We start from the raw sequence: 13,677 nt of genomic DNA on the forward strand, positions 1-13,677 counted from the left end.
TGGCGACCAGAAGATGATCCAAACATCAGACCTCTGCTTCAAGAGGGCCAGGTATACAGACCAGACATACTCAACGTGATCCTACGCTCACGTATATTCGAAAGACCATCCAGAGCTGAGGTTCGAAGAAAAGTGCGTTGTATCTCATCGTGCCATACGCCATAGCTATTCGCAAACGCTAAGAGCATGATTGTCACAGATATGCCCATGACACATACACTACGTGAATGGAAAAACATGGTTTCACAGTTACCAAAAAATATCATCTTGAGACTGCCTGGGTGGCTACATACACTCATGGACAGGGAGGGCACGTTCTAGGTATCAACTCTGAGATGGATGCGCTCCCTGGAATCGGACACGCTTGTGGACACAACCTTATTGGGATATCCGGAGTAGCGGTAGCCCTCGCAGCTAAGGCTGCTATGGAGAGGCTGAACATCAATGGAAAGGTGGTTCTGCTGGGTACACTTGGTATGTCGTGTCTGCATTCGTGATGTCAACTGCGGAATAACACAGGACAGCCGAGGAAGGTGGCTTTGGCAAGATCATGCTGTATGAAAAGGGGGCATATGACGAGATGGATGCGTGTCTCATGTTAGCTCTTTTACCAGTGATCCATATCAGATGACCAGCATTACTTAACCTACTTTGGAGGTGCCATCCCACACCTGGCCCCCGCCACTCCATTAGTTTGACTAGCTGCTTCTCTTTTTCTCTCACCACTGTAGAGTATCAAGGTCATACGTGAGCGTACTTCATACTCTTTGTTAACTAGTGGGATCTAATTTTTTACATAACAGTGCTCACGCTGGGTTGAACCCTTGGGAGGGACAAAATGCACTTGATGCGGCTGTCCTAGCATACAATAACATCTCTCTTCTTCGTCAGCAGATTAAACCTACTCATCGCGTGCACGGCATCTTTAAGGGAAAGGATTGGGCTCCAAACAGTGAGATTTTTGCACTCTCGGAAGAAACACTTGTAAGATAATATTTGGAAAATCAGTCATCCCGGACCAAGCCATCATGGAGTAAGTCGATCTCAGGAATCACTTGCTTCAAGCACCTTAGACTCGAGTGTAGGTGGCTAGTCCGCGCTCCCACCACGCTGGAGATGGAAGACACCAGACGGCGTGTTACTGCCTGCTTCGAGTCAGCCTTCACTACCAACATGTTCAATTGATCGAACAGCATCGTCTCTTTTCTCGTCACAGGGCAGCTGCACTTGCATCTGGATGCAAAGTCGAAATTACGGTTACATCGACACTCAACGAAATCACGCAAAACAAAGTACTTGGTATGAAATCGCGGTTTACAGTGACTTAAGTATTGAATGTTATCCTAGGCAATGAGCTTGCTGACGTTGCTCTGAAGCGCTATGGTACTATAGATTATGAGTGGGGTATCAAGAGTGCTTCTACTGATTTCGTGAATGTTTCGCACACCCAGAAAAGGCGACAGAGTTGGTGTTTCGAACCAAAAAAGGGGAATATTTCATACTGTGTGTCTGACCTCCATGACCCGGGGCAGGCGATCTTTGCTAATGAAGTTCTTGTTCGTCAGTGATGCCTGGTCTTCACCCCGGATTTTGTAAGTAGCGCAGGTTCTGAATGAACCATACTAATCGGTTTTTCAAGCCATCCCGACCATTCCAGGTGGTGGGAACCATACCCCAGGATTCACGGAAGCCGCACGTTCCGAAGTATCCCATGATGCCTGTTTGGTAGTATCGAAGGCACTCGCGGCTGTTGGCATGCGAGTGTTGACTGACGAGGCATTTCTCCAGAGAGTACGTGTTACGCGGCATTCAAATAACTTCGTTTTGACCGCGTTTTGCAGGTGAAGGACACGTTTGAGCCTTTGAGGAAGATAAGAAACTAAGAGTGTAACTGTTAACCCGTGATAGGCGCCCTGTAGAATCAGGAGGAAGAATTTGTCTATGTCAAACATAATTTGTTACATTAAGTTTGTTCTCTTCAATTCTTCAACTAATCTCTAATAATAAACACATACATGATCAACTCGTCTTAAAACGACTCGCAGAGCCCAGGGAAACAAGGTCAAAGTTGCCAGTGTAAATTTAAACGCCGTGGCTCAGTGTAGCACTCCGCTTTTCTTCATTAGATAATCGTAAATTTCGGACTTATCATAAACCTGGAGCAACGGCAACAGTATGTAACTTCAAAGCAGTCTTAGCTAGCTATGTGGCCATGGCAGGACTTCTCACTGTGATGTTTCACGATCATGTTCGCACTGGGCAGGTTGCCAGCTGAGGCAAATCGGCGTCCCGAATCCCGAGATTTCTGACTTTCACAAGATCTTCTAATCGTGGAAAACAATATTGTGCGACCAGTGCCAGCCCAGAGTTTCCGTCAGTGATTGCCAGTCTGGAATTGACTATCGTTCCAACCCCTTGTTTCTAACATGACAATAGTTCAGGCTGATGTTCTTTGGCGGCCAGAAGATGACTATAAGGTCAAACCGACACTGGAAGAAGGGGTCATTTATCGGCCAGATATCCTTACGGTCATAGATACTGCTATCGATAGTCTCAGTGGCGAACTACGGGAACTGAACCTCGATATTCATGGTAAGATCATGACATTGTTTTGCTCACAGGAAGCACCGATGTACTATGCTAATTCAGATGCGCAGATCATCCAGAGCTTAAATATGAAGAAAGGTGCGCCTATATCTCGAATCCAAATTGCAACCAATCGCTGGGCAATTGAACTAATTGCCGGCCGCTCAGATACGCCCACGATGCATACACCTCTTTCCTAGAGAAGCACGGTTTTGAAGTCACGAGGCATCACCTCCTTGAGACTGCATGGGTTGCGACCTACACCCACGGGCGGGGCGGACACGTTCTAGGGGTGAACTCAGAGATGGATGCACTTCCGGGTATTGGACATGCGTGTGGACATAATCTCATTGGCATCTCGGGCGTCGCTGTCGCCTGTGCGGCAAAAGCAGCGATGCAGCAGCTCAATATCGACGGGAAGGTTATTCTTCTTGGTACACCTGGTATGTCATTTTCCCCTGATCGCGATGGATCGATTACATACTCTCAATAGCCGAAGAAGGCGGGTTTGGAAAAGTGAAGCTGTGGGAGAGGGGAGCATACAAAGAGATGGACGTCTGTCTCATGTTCGTGATCAGGCCTGGCTGACCAGTGTTTTTTTCTCGTTGACTCACGTTCATGACAGGTGCCACCCTGCTCCTGGGCCCCTTCATTCCATCAGTTTGAGCAGCTGTCTTGCAGTTATACGTCTCGAGATAGAATACTCAGGCCACACGTGCGGTCTCCCAATGTTCATCCTTTGGCTTGAACTCTGACTTGTGCCCTCACAGTGCGCATGCTGCACTTAGTCCCTGGGAAGGAAAAAACGCGCTAGATGCAGCTGTTCTAGCATATACAAACATCGCTTTACTGCGCCAGCAGATTAAGCCTACGCATCGTGTGCATGGAATTATTGAGGGTAGTAATTGGGCACCGAGCAGTAAGTGTCTGTCATTCAATGCTGGACATACATTTGAGAGCGTGTGCGACAGTTATCTCGGATAACTCAAAGATGTAGTAAGTGTGGGTTCTAGCTCCAGAGACTCGATGCAGGTGGTGATATACTTCAGTTATTATATCCGTGCGCCAACTACCGTTGAAGCGGAAGAGACGCTCAAGCGTGTCGTTCCCTGTTTCGAGTGAGTCACTATCCGGCATTCACGTCACCTCGATCCCAGACTTCGCGCAGAGCAGCAGCACTTGCAACCGGGACGAAAGTCAAAGTTACCAGAGGATTTACTGGGAACGAACTTGTGCAGAACAAAGCCCTCGGTGTGTTTTCTTGATGCCAACCCCGTGATTCCTCCTAGATTTTGCGCAGGTGACGAACTGTCTGATGTGGTCAGGAAGAAGTACGGCGTCATTGATTATGAATATGGGATTAGTGGTGCATCGACTGACTTTGTGAGCGTGCTTGTATAGTATCTCAAGCAGGTGTACTGATTTCACCCAAGGGAAATGTTTCATATTGTACGTCTTGCTCGTAATGCTCGGCAGGCACTTTGAAAGTCATTATCCACCAGTAATGCCTGGTTTACATCCCGGGTTTTGTTCGTACAGTTTTCCTTCTGTCACTGATAATTTCTGATTCCAAAACCACGTCTCAGCGATACCAACCGTCCCGGAAGGTGGTAACCATACTCGGGCATTCACCGACTCGGCACGTTCGCAGGCCTCTCACGATGCTTGTCTCGTTGTCTCAAAGGCCCTCGCACACGTTGGCATGCGCGTGATCACGGACGGTGGATTTTTGCAGCAGGTAAGATGGATTCTGTCTAACCTTCTAATTACTACAACACATTGTACCGCAGGTGAAAGATGCTTTCAAGGAACAAAAGAATAACATGACGTGACAAATGAAAGCAAGACGCATACACCAACACAACTACATAGTAAGACTTACAAATCCAATGATTTCTGATCGTGCTTTGACTCCAAACCAAAACTTGTTGCTCGAGTTGTTCACCACTTTTCGTGGGCAGGACGCACTGTTCGGAAGAGAGTGAAGACACAGTAATGGCAAATCGCAACCACGCTTACGGTCGATTTCCCAAGCCCAGGCTGAACTATCTTGCTCGACGAGGTGCAAGTAGGCCTAAAGGGTGTGATCAGTTCAGATGCGTATTGCCACAAGAGTGCTCCTACCTTTGCGATAGAATTGGGATCAAGTCGAACATCTTGGTTGGCCTCCCAAGAGGGGTCGTTGCGACGAGATTTGGTGCGGTCGGTGATGATGCCTGTTCCTCTTTAGACGTTACTTTATAGATGCTGACATTATATGCTTACCGCCGTCGATAATACTCTGAGAAACACATTTGAAGGTTCATAAATACTTTTAGCACCAGAAGATGAAGACTCACATGAGCAACCTAAGAGTCAAGATATCAGCCCAGAAACAAACCCAAGGTGATGCAGAAGACACCCACGTGTATATTCTGCTTGCCGAACTCCTTGGCTAAGCTCTGCGACAAAGCCCTTATCGCAAACTTGCCCGCAGAAAACGCAGAGGTTGTGGTGTTGCCTCGGATAGAAGCCGTTGCGCCGGTGAAAATAAGGGTGCCCCTTTTACGAGCATTGCCAGCAACTCCGCCCTCGTTCGCAGTCTCGAGCTCGAGCTTTGTGAACTCGAGAACGGCCGCGCGTGCAAAGGCAAAAGCCGCCAAAATGTTAGTGTCGATCGACTCACGGACTTCGTCTTCGGTGATATCAAGGAACGGCTTCCAGACACCGTAGCCCGCGTTGAAGACCGCGACGCGGAGAGGGGAGGATGGCCAGTGGGACTTGATGGAAACGAATGCTGACTTGATGGATGCGGGGGTGTAGTCATTGAGAGGGAATGCTGCAGCCTGTTCCAAATGAGCTGATCAACATGACTGGATGGGAGTGCGCATATGGATAGGAGTAAGATACAGTACCTCTGCGCCTGCTTGGTTGAGCTCTGTAGCGAGTTTATTGAGATATTCCGGTCCTCGGGAGATCAGAGCTACTCTGTAGCCAGATCTGGCGAAGAGACGGCTGTGTGTTAGTCCATACAGTATCAGTACAAGTTGATGAGATAAGACGTGATATTATGTACGCGGTTGCAGCTCCGGTCCCTGTGGCATGAGACGTCAGCCATACGTGTTTTTACCCACTGAGAATGACTTACCACTGCCATCGCCGATACCAGCAACCACGAACAAAGGACGGACTGAAGGCATCTTTTAAGTTGATGAAGTTATGAGAAGGAAGGAGAGTAATGACAATATCGTACTAACTGCACGATATTTATACATAGCCCCTCTCACTGAGATCAGTGGTTCTTTGGCGCAATCAGTCGTAATCATGATCAGTCATCTTGGCATGACAGAACGATTGTTCATCCACCTCGTCTGAATCATCTGCATCAATGACGTCAGACTGAGCATCTCCAATTGGCTTTGGGTCTATATTTGATACCCAAATTGGTGTTTGAACCCAACACAACTCGGAGCCGTTTTGATATCCCTCAAGTACTAGCGTTCAGGTCAGATTACTCCTTAGAACGACAAGTCTGGCTCTCGCATAATCGTGCATCGAATACCACCGTTTACTGGTATGGTATCATCAAGTTACGTGTAGGAGCTAGAGTTCAGCCAACTCAGGAGGGGAACGAACAGTCCGGTTTGGGACACACGCCCAATTAGTTACCAGGAAGACGTGAAAGAAAACAAGTCTATTTCGGAACTGGCGAATCTAACAAGATACCTCAGTGGTGGTCACCCAGCGCAATATGACCAGCCTTGCTGTTCTGCCAAGCGTCACGACGTTTAGCCCAAGTGTACGTTCCATATCCTGGAACCTAATGAGCTGGTTTGTGAATGAATGCATCAAGTGTTACGCACCAATAGCAAAGGGGACTATCCAGTAGGGAACTTGGGCAGCAAGACGCCTGTAGCCGTTGAATAGCCAGCCTTTAATTATGCCTTTTGAGCCCCGCTGCCTGAATGGAGAGACAGCTGCCAGTGCCGAAATAAGGGGAGACAAAGAGCCCGCATCATGGTAGGAATCCGACGAGAATGGACGCGACAAATAGGAAGCACGAGCCGAAGTTAGTGACCTGTTTCAAGAAGACAGTGGGATAGATGACGCACTGTAAACAACAACTCCTCTCTGTTTTTGCATGCTGGTGTCACCCCACCAAGGGCACTGTGGAAAAAGAGGTAAGAACAACAGTATGATGCTTGCCATTGGCAGCACGACAACTCACAAATGATTTAGCTGTAAGCTCGAAATTAGCACAACTGTTCCATAGCAAAAAAAAAAAAGAGAAAAACATACGTCCAGGCATTCCATTTAGACGTGCAGCGGTGGGACGCATGATGGGCGAAGTGGTACACCGACGTTGGCTGAATGGTAGGTGCGGCGTTGGATGTTTAGACCCGATGTTTTCCGGCAGGAACAAACAAGGACAACTAACGCCAGATTTTGTCACGTCACACATATGTGACATGTTCTGAAACTTGCTTTATTTTGAAGTGTTTTGACCAACAACGACTACCAAGCTGAAAGTACGTGTCATATATCATAAATTGTCGACCTCAATGCCTGAACCATGATTGACTAGGTCACGTCCACTCCTTTTCTTCCAAGATGATGAGCCACCAGACGCTGTACAACATGGCGAACTATCTTGGTGTCCTCGCTATGATCACCGTAGTCGCATACCATTTCGTTGCTGTGAACGCAAGATATCTTGCCAAGAATGGGGCCAGCAGTTGAACGCGCAGAGGGTGTTCGAATCATTGTGAGGATTGCGTGTGTAAAGTGTGTCGTCGACTCAATCCTTTCCAGCTTGCATTCGTCCGCTGATACATATGTATTTAAGCTGTCCTTTCATCAAATTTATTGTTCCGTCAACCATATTGCGACTGCCCTCTCCAATCTATGGCCTTATAGACAACCAATATGTCCATTGAGCGTCTATGCAGCATATTACTCTGTCATCTTGACCCTCTCCACTGATCCGGTGCGACCTCCGGGGTTACATCATTAGCAATCATAGGGTCCCTCCTCCGAGGCTGACTTTGCACAACCTCAGGGAATACCATTTCAAGATCATTGTCCTGCTTCTCCTTACAACAACAATACGAGCATGCAACAGGGTCTGTCAGTACTGTCTTCGTGAGCGAGCCATTTGGTACGAGGCGGCTTCCTACCGTCGCCGCAGATATTGCTGCAGATACCTGCAGCAATGTTCAACAGTGAAAAACGAATGGGATTAGTATCCGCATCACTCACAGCAACAGGTTACAAGGCTGAGGATGATATCGCAGCAGTCGGACATGGATGTATTTTCTAAGCAAAAGTTGCCGACTTCAAACATGCTTAACAACCGGTCGTGACATCCGTGGGTACCGATATCTTTGATCGGTTTCTTCCAGGATAGGTTGCTCATTGGGCGTGCATTGGACCTTGGGAATCATGATGTTGCACTACCGCAATGCTGCAGTGCGTTGCGACCATCAAACTATGTACATATTTCACTTTTGAAAAAACCTCCTAGATCAAGAGCAATCTCACGCTGCATAACATGCCCGTCCTCTTCTCTTAAGACTTGGACCCTTGAGTCCTGGTTCGTGCTCGGCGGCGTTATGAGTGCCAGTGTACCATGGCTTGAAAAGTTCACGGAGATCTGCGGGTACTAGTATTGGAAAGCTTGAACTTCGGCGCTATAATTGAATGACGATGTGTTATAGGCTTGATACGTACTTCCGATCAACACTTAATTTGACATGTCGTGCGAGTGGGTTATGCAGTAGTGCTGTCGAAAAGTCAGTATGTTCAAGCATCGGATGATCGAGCTTTATGTAGCCCCTTGGACCCAAAGTCGGCTCCAGCCTATAATCAAAATTCCATTCCCCAAGTCGTGGATATATTGATTCTCTCGGAAGTATCCATAGAAAACAGTACGGGGTATCGGTAGTCATAACTGTACATGCTGAAAGTATTGTCCTATAGGGTACTATCCTCAATAAACACAAATCGGAATAAAAAAAACCTGTACATGCTATTTAGTAACAGGCGTCGCAGTATTCTCCGCGGAAGATGAGGTTTTAATCCCAAACAAAACAGCATCGATCAAAGCATCCAAATCAGTGCCGCCTAAATCTCTTTCCTCCTGGTCAACTCGTTCCTTCATCTCTTTCGAAGCTATCCAAGTGGGAAGGGGGTCAGCGCCACCTCTGTATTTTGTCCAGTATGCAATGAAGAGTTTCATTTCTGGACGATACTTGCGACCCTTCCTGTGTGCGCTCAAGCTGACTAACATCGCAGCATAGGAGAGCTGATACAGTAACTGCAGGTCATCATCAGATGCGCTAAGACGGGCTACTTGGTTATTCAGCGCAAGGTCTTGATGCTCCATGCGTGCTGCAAGCCAATCTGCAACAAGAGTATGGTTTGAATCAGCTAGGAGAAGTGCAAGCTCTGTTGCAGCGTCGACATAGTTCTTCGAAAGCGCTCCGTAAGCAGCTTCCATCTCCTCTTTGAAGTAACTGCGTAGGACTTTGGAAGGCCGAGGCCACTGGACGCTTTTCTCCTCAAGAATCTTGGTGTTCAAGCCAAGTATAAACGTACTTGGGGCAAGCCCCTTGTTACGACCTAGGATGCCATGGGTAAGGCACACAGACTGACCATCGTGACCAGAACCAGTAAGCGGAGACGATTTCAACAAACGTGAGGGGACAGCTAATATCCCTCGACTGACACGTGGAGAGAACCCAATGTAGGCCCCCCATAGAAGGGAAGCAGATTGGTTCTGACGGATGGGTTCGTAAAGACCAGTGCGATTATCTGGTCCACGCTCTACGATTGTTGACGATTTTTCTTTGGCTACGGGCTGCTTCTCAGACATTCCCGAGTCAATAGTCCGCCTTTTCGCTTTGAGGATATCTGTAGGGTCACTGGCGATGAGCCTGGATTTGAAAAGGCGAAGGCGGATGTCGACGGGATGCTGCTTCATGGCTGGAACCTCCTTACTCAAAATGGGCCATGGATCATCGCCCTCTATGAGGGGAACCAGAGTTTTATCAATACCCGTACGGCTTGGACCAGTCCATGCTGCCCATCGATTAGAGCAGTAATGCCGATTACGCCATGCAGGCCACGCATAGCGGAACACAGCGAGAGAGGATGCGCTGGCCAACAAAATAATGCCAAGCGAATCACTGTTATTGCCTGTACAGATATTAGCAATGCTACGTGACCCAAACACATGGGTCACATACCGGCAAGGAATGAAAGGACCATGCAACCTAACGAGGCAATAAGAGCCAACGCTATGCCTGTCCACCATAGGTGCTCCCGACGCCCAAGACTGAACCTGATTGTCCAGAGTCCCTCGCCCTCGCAGATTTCGACGAGAGTGGTAATTGCACCTTGAACTAAAGAAACGGCCACAGCAAGACCAGTTGCAATCCAAAATATTTGCATGCGCTCTGCAGCAGTAAGTTTGCTCATAAGGAATGCATCACCAGCGTCGGTACTGGGGGAAGGGGATGATGAAGGGACACTGGTAGGGAGGGAAGTAGAAGCTGGGGAGGCCGCAAGTTGGGCATAGGGCGGTGGTAAAGCAGTGGCGTACCCAATTGCGACATTGATGATGACGTTGAGTGCAAGTTTGATGGTGATCATCATGAGGAAAATCCTTAAGCTCTCGGGCTCAGAAATAACTTGCAACCTGACAGCGAGAGTTTTATACCGACATCGTGCGGCGTGTCCACATGCTGTAGCCTGAAGCAAGAGTTTCTTCAAATTAATATCTGAGCAGTGCGAGAACCCTTGGGAGACAAGGAGTTCCAAGAAGTTTGATGGCTGTGTACTAGTAACAAGGCAACTAGTACCCCATGATTAGCCTTCAAATCTTTGTGTCAATAATTTTCCAAAGATGATCCCCTGTACGCACCTGGAAATAATTTCCTCGTGGACCCAGTACCCTTTCAAACCATCGAGATCGCCTTATGCTCGGTCAACAACCCACCAGAAGTGAATATGGTGGGGATCTGATTGAACTTCTTTACCTTCTAATAACTGCGAACACACCCCAGCAGGCACTCCTCTTGGTACTGCCTTTCCGAGTCTGATAGATATTACATATGGTGAGGTCACTGCTGCATGTAAACTTCTAACAGGGCGATCATGATTGAGGCACGAGTTATGCCCAGGATAGTACAATGAGCATCAAGTCTGCCCCAGGGGCAGGCTGTGGGAGGCTGTGAGACGGAACTTGAACTGGAAAAATGGAGGCGAATCTGAGTTAGCTGAAAGAGTCGCGGGGGTCCATATGATTACGACGGGGTATTGACTGTGGGCTATCGCGATCTCTGTGTAGCACGCGTGATGTGCGTGAGATTGGAAATATTTCCTTGCATCGAACCGGGAATGTTTAGATCTGGAACACTGCGAGGGCTGCTTCGTTACACGATGACGGCCAGCAATTGAGTGGTGGAAGATTCTAAATTACCCATTGGTAGCGAACATGATTTGGGAAAGAATCGAGAACTGAAATTTCTTTCTGCGAGTCTGGAACTAATCAGTGGCGAATATGTGGTATCATTGGAGCGGTGTATCCGCGACTGCCTGCGTGTCGCGAGCAAGGCAAGAAGTGGTGAAGAGTGACACTGAATGGCTGACTAAGCTACGGTACTGGTGCCTCGCCCAAAGGTCCAACTCTATCATGTAGTAAATTTAGCATACCTCCTAAAAAGCTGTCATCGCCATCGTAAAATACTTTCACAGATTAATTGCAGAAATTCGCTGAAGCGCCGTCCTGTTTATAAACTGCCGCTTGTTATCCTCTACGCCCCGACCACGCTTCAAAACCAAAACGCTCGAACCAGTCCACGTGACTCACTGATGCGAAGAGCGCAACTCTTCGCATCCGAGTCACGCGAACACATCCTTCATTATCTCACCGCTGTCGACAGCTGTCTCATTTTATACCAAAACCTTTCATTACCATCGACCCTTTCTTTCGTTACTGGCACCCATTCTCGGTTCGCCGTCTCCGAATCTGTCTAAACTACTATGCGACTCTCGTTATTCTGTCAAAACGATACCCCTTCCTACCGTCACTCATTCAGTCTCTCGTACTCTCTCTCCTTTACCACCACCCTACCCCGTCAGGCGCAACGCCACTTCCTTCTGCCTCCGTTTTTTTTTGGTGGAACGATGTTGTTAGTATGCAGCTGACCAAGTCAGCCCCTACCAACACGTTGAGGAGAACCTGCAACTGCCTCCGTCTTCACACAACCGTCCGTCCCTAGGACCCTTGCCGTTTTTCGAGTATATATACCGCCCATGTACACATACCTATAACGAATCCTATACTCAGATCCCCGCTCCAAGAACGACCGAAAGCCTCTCAGAAAGTCCTCGTCTCTAGTCCCTCTCTTCGTGTTACCTACTGAACACGTTTCATATCCGTCTCGTTTCGTTCGCAATTCACTGCCGAACTCATACCCAGCCTTACACGCTCCAAAATTCTGGAGTAGAAAGGGCTTAGGGCTTGCACTGGCATAACTTGCTGTACTACACGATGCTGTTAGTTCTCAAGACGCTTGCGATGAGGAGAAGATCTTCAGTCCATTCTTGCACTGGCGAATCTTTCGGATATGATTTACTTCCGCCCTGCCTTTCCATCTTCTGAACTACGAAACGTGAATCAGTCGATCCACAGCATCCTACAGCATTTCACACTTCTAAGAAAATGGTTATAGACGACAGTATATACATTTACACTACTGCAACTTGACCGGCCGCTATGCTGTCTTTGAATACCTGCAAGCTTGACGAATCATCCTCATACACCAAAGTGCTAACCTCTCCATGAGGAATATAACCCTGATCAGCGTCGAGGAGGACGTATCTGCAATCGCCATTGTTAACGACGAGCTCTGTCAAGCTGGTAAGCTCAGTAGCCCATCGTTGCCAGATGGTCGACCACTGCCTGACACCAATTGCTGAGTCCGGTACGTAGCATGCGCATGATTGCAGCTCAAGTCGCTGCAGGGTATTTTTGTGACGAAGGACAAACTCCTCAACGCCATCAAAGGAGGGCGCATGATCGAAAATGATATTTTCGAGCCGAGGGATTCGAGGGATGGATAGTAGAATGAAGAAAGGCCGAGTAGCGAGGCTGTGATAGGCGCCCTGGGGACTACGTAACACGATTGATTTCAGGAGTGGGATTGGAGGGAGGCAAGAGTGCTCCAAGTGAACCGTTGATGTTATTTGAAGCTGACCAAGTACTGACTTCAGCATTGGATACAACAGACACAGAAATATGCGACAGGGGCGAGTCGGTAAGGGACGAGACGAAGTCGTAGCTAGTAGTAGGCAAAATGACGTTGTTGAGAGACAAGGTGGTCATACGAGATGACTTCATGCCGTGATGAATGGCGTGAAGGAGGGTGAGCTGCCGATTTATGAACCAGAATGGGTTCTCGCAGACTTCTCTCCCCGACTCCTGGCAGAGATGAGGGCCAAAAGTTGAGCACGACGCTTTCAATCCTCGGAAGTGCGGTTATTCCGCAAAATGCATTGGTCAGTACTTCTTCAAGCTCACTGACAGCATCCGCAGAATCTGTGCGCACGGCCCTAATTAGACTCTGTGGAGGGTGGACGAATGGAGACTAACTTGCCTACGTTGTTGGGTGGAAGCCGGAAGCGCTCATTGTCACGAGAATCGTAAACAACTTCTCGAACATGAATAGCAAGGCTTGCGTCACCGATGATCTGGGTGAAATTCTGGGCACTCTGTATACTATTTTTGATGTGAAGCTTGCTGAATGCACGGGGAGTGACCAGCTCTCCAAATGAGCGGTTCAAACTGCGTAAATGAAGAAGATCAACTGTCGTGGAAACGTCCTGAACGATGGCACTAATGAGTTCTATGGGTAGATCTCGCATTATGAGGGAGGATGGATTTGAGGGGCTGAAACTGGTTCCGTTCTTATAATCCAGGAGTAAGCTGCGTGTGGCAAGATAGCAAGAGTTCCAATTTAGATTGTTCAAATTCGTACGCGTCGGATGTGCATGTGAGACTTATCAGAGTAGAATACAGCAATTGATTCGTCACAGTCGACAACTGGG

At 48.0% G+C, this 13,677-nt stretch overlaps 2 protein-coding genes across 2 annotated transcripts; both read right to left on the reverse strand.

The window, feature by feature from the left end:
* Positions 1 to 6,292: 6,292 nt before the first annotated feature.
* Positions 6,293 to 6,904, reverse strand: BJ212DRAFT_1451111 (cytochrome b-c1 complex subunit 8; the record flags this gene model as incomplete). The annotated part of the gene is made up of 4 exons (XM_041338822.1): positions 6,293 to 6,378; positions 6,429 to 6,542; positions 6,678 to 6,709; positions 6,861 to 6,904. 4 exons carry the CDS (start codon positions 6,902 to 6,904, stop codon positions 6,293 to 6,295), a joined length of 276 nt encoding a protein of 91 aa, XP_041184943.1.
* A 523-nt stretch (positions 6,905 to 7,427) lies between these two features.
* BJ212DRAFT_795712 (uncharacterized protein) lies at positions 7,428 to 8,128 on the reverse strand. Its single transcript, XM_041344089.1, has 3 exons — positions 7,825 to 8,128; positions 7,743 to 7,769; positions 7,428 to 7,690 (listed from the first exon to the last, which is right to left on the reverse strand). The coding sequence occupies exons 1-3, from the start codon at positions 7,979 to 7,981 to the stop codon at positions 7,527 to 7,529; spliced, it is 348 nt and encodes a 115-aa protein (XP_041184944.1). The 5' UTR covers positions 7,982 to 8,128; the 3' UTR covers positions 7,428 to 7,526.
* Between the last annotated feature and the right edge of the window lie 5,549 nt (positions 8,129 to 13,677).

This window comes from Suillus subaureus (genome assembly GCF_016647635.1).
Source record: "Suillus subaureus strain MN1 chromosome Unknown BJ212scaffold_489, whole genome shotgun sequence".
Taxonomy (NCBI): Eukaryota; Fungi; Basidiomycota; class Agaricomycetes; order Boletales; family Suillaceae; genus Suillus; species Suillus subaureus.